The sequence below is a fragment of the Wasmannia auropunctata genome, unplaced genomic scaffold, assembly GCF_000956235.1.
Source record: "Wasmannia auropunctata unplaced genomic scaffold, wasmannia.A_1.0 LD281006.1, whole genome shotgun sequence".
Lineage (NCBI taxonomy): Eukaryota > Metazoa > Arthropoda > Insecta > Hymenoptera > Formicidae > Wasmannia > Wasmannia auropunctata.
Genome location: NW_012081884.1, coordinates 1 through 1889, shown reverse-complemented (window position 1 = coordinate 1889; position 1889 = coordinate 1). Strand labels below are relative to the sequence as shown.

Here is a 1889-nt window from a genome sequence, read left to right as displayed (position 1 = left end):
TAATTATTAAAGAAAATATTATTAACGTAAATAAATAAAGACAATTTTACTGTAAAACTTTTGTACACAACATTTTTTGATATCTTGAATAGTTTTCGAGATATAAAGAAAGAAAAAAAGAATTAATTTACATATAAGGGATGGATTTATTCCTTTAAACCGTTTTTTAGCACCAATTGATAACTTCTAAATTCATTTATTTATGTGACCTCAAAGTGTACCAAGTTTCATTCAAATCAGAATTTGACACTTCGCGAGGTTCCCTTGTTAGTCGGAAAATCAATTTAACTGGTTTTAACAGTTATTCCATTTTTTTAAAACAAAGATCAATTTCTAAATATATCATACACATAACAAACATGATAAACAATAATTAGGATATAGACCACGTAAGTGATAAACACAATTCAAATGAGAGCGCTTTAAACGGTCGAGACTGGATCTTGGCACCGAATAATATGTCTGTGTAAATCTTAATTCCATATTTCAGTTATTTTAAACTGCGCGCCGAATTAATTTCGTGCTTGTAATAACGCAATTATAAACTGAAGCCGGAATAGTGAGATGACAATTAAACATATGTTTTTATAGTTTGCAGTGATCTTTGCGGGTGCACAAAAAAATTTTGGACCGGCTGGGGTTACTTTAGTAATAGTACGAGATGACATGCTTGACCGTGCTATGGATATATGTCCGACAGTGCTGAATTTTACTGTCATGGCAAATGATAATTCTTTACACAATACTCCACCTGTTTTTCAGTAAGTGATTTTATAATAACTGGCTGAAAAATATACATATAAATAGCTGATATAATTGAATGTGTATAAGATAATTTTAAGATTATAAATCTTAAAATTATCTTATACGCATTCAATTATATCAGCTATTTATATGTATATTTTTTATTATAAAGTATATTTTAAGTATATTTTAAGTATATTTTAAGATTATAAATCTTAAAATTATTAAGAATAAAATCCGAAAAAAAATTTATGAAACATTTTACATTTCTAAAATTTTATATATCGGGAAAAAGTAGAGGAAAATTTTTTTTACCTTTGTTTGCATCTTACATATGTTTCTGAAATACAGTAATTAGCAGTTTTTGTAGTGTGTATAAACTTGACATTTTATTTTATATTCATGATTTTATATAATAAATCCTATATAATTTTAATTTTGTTTAACAAAAAGTAATTCTTTATATACATATACATAACATTTAATTTTTTATATTACACATTTTTCTTGTAATGGAAGCTCTTATAACTATTAATATTAGTCTGATGATAAATATTTTAGAATATACATGGTGGGTTTGGTATTTGAATGGATCAAACAGAATGGTGGAGTCGAAGGTATGCAAAACTTTGCAAAGAAGAAAAGTAACAAGATATACAATGTAATTGATGGATCAGAAGGATTTTACACATGTCCTATCAAGTCAGATGCACGTAGTAGAATGAATATTCCGATCAGAATAAAAAACAATGATGAGGAACTAGAAAAGGAGTTCCTTTCGGGTGCCGAAGCTCGCGGAATGTTGCAGCTAAAAGGTCACAGGTAAGCAAAAAACTATTGAATTAGAACTGCAATTATTCAATTCTATTATAATACAATTGCAATAAATATCTAAAATTTCAAATTGTTTTTACTGATCCAGTTTAGTATAAGTGCAATAACTATAAAAAAAATTTTTAATATAATGTCAATTCAATTATTTATATTTTAGTTATCAATCAATTATACATATAAATACAATATATATACAGGGTGTCTCGTACTCAATGATACAGCGCTTGTGGGCAGGTAGTGTGGACCAAACTGAACAAAAAAGTCCTCTACCATTTTGCAATCTTTGCAATAGTTATCGAGATACTAATCAT

General features: G+C 27.2%; 1 protein-coding gene across 1 annotated transcript; it reads left to right on the top strand.

Annotated features, from left to right (window-relative positions):
• The first annotated feature begins 563 nt into the window (after positions 1-563).
• On the top strand, positions 564-1601 carry LOC105461679 (probable phosphoserine aminotransferase). The gene is made up of 2 exons (XM_011708186.1): positions 564-761; positions 1306-1601. The coding sequence occupies exons 1-2, from the start codon at positions 667-669 to the stop codon at positions 1568-1570; spliced, it is 360 nt and encodes a 119-aa protein (XP_011706488.1). The 5' UTR covers positions 564-666; the 3' UTR covers positions 1571-1601.
• The last annotated feature ends 288 nt before the right edge of the window (positions 1602-1889 follow it).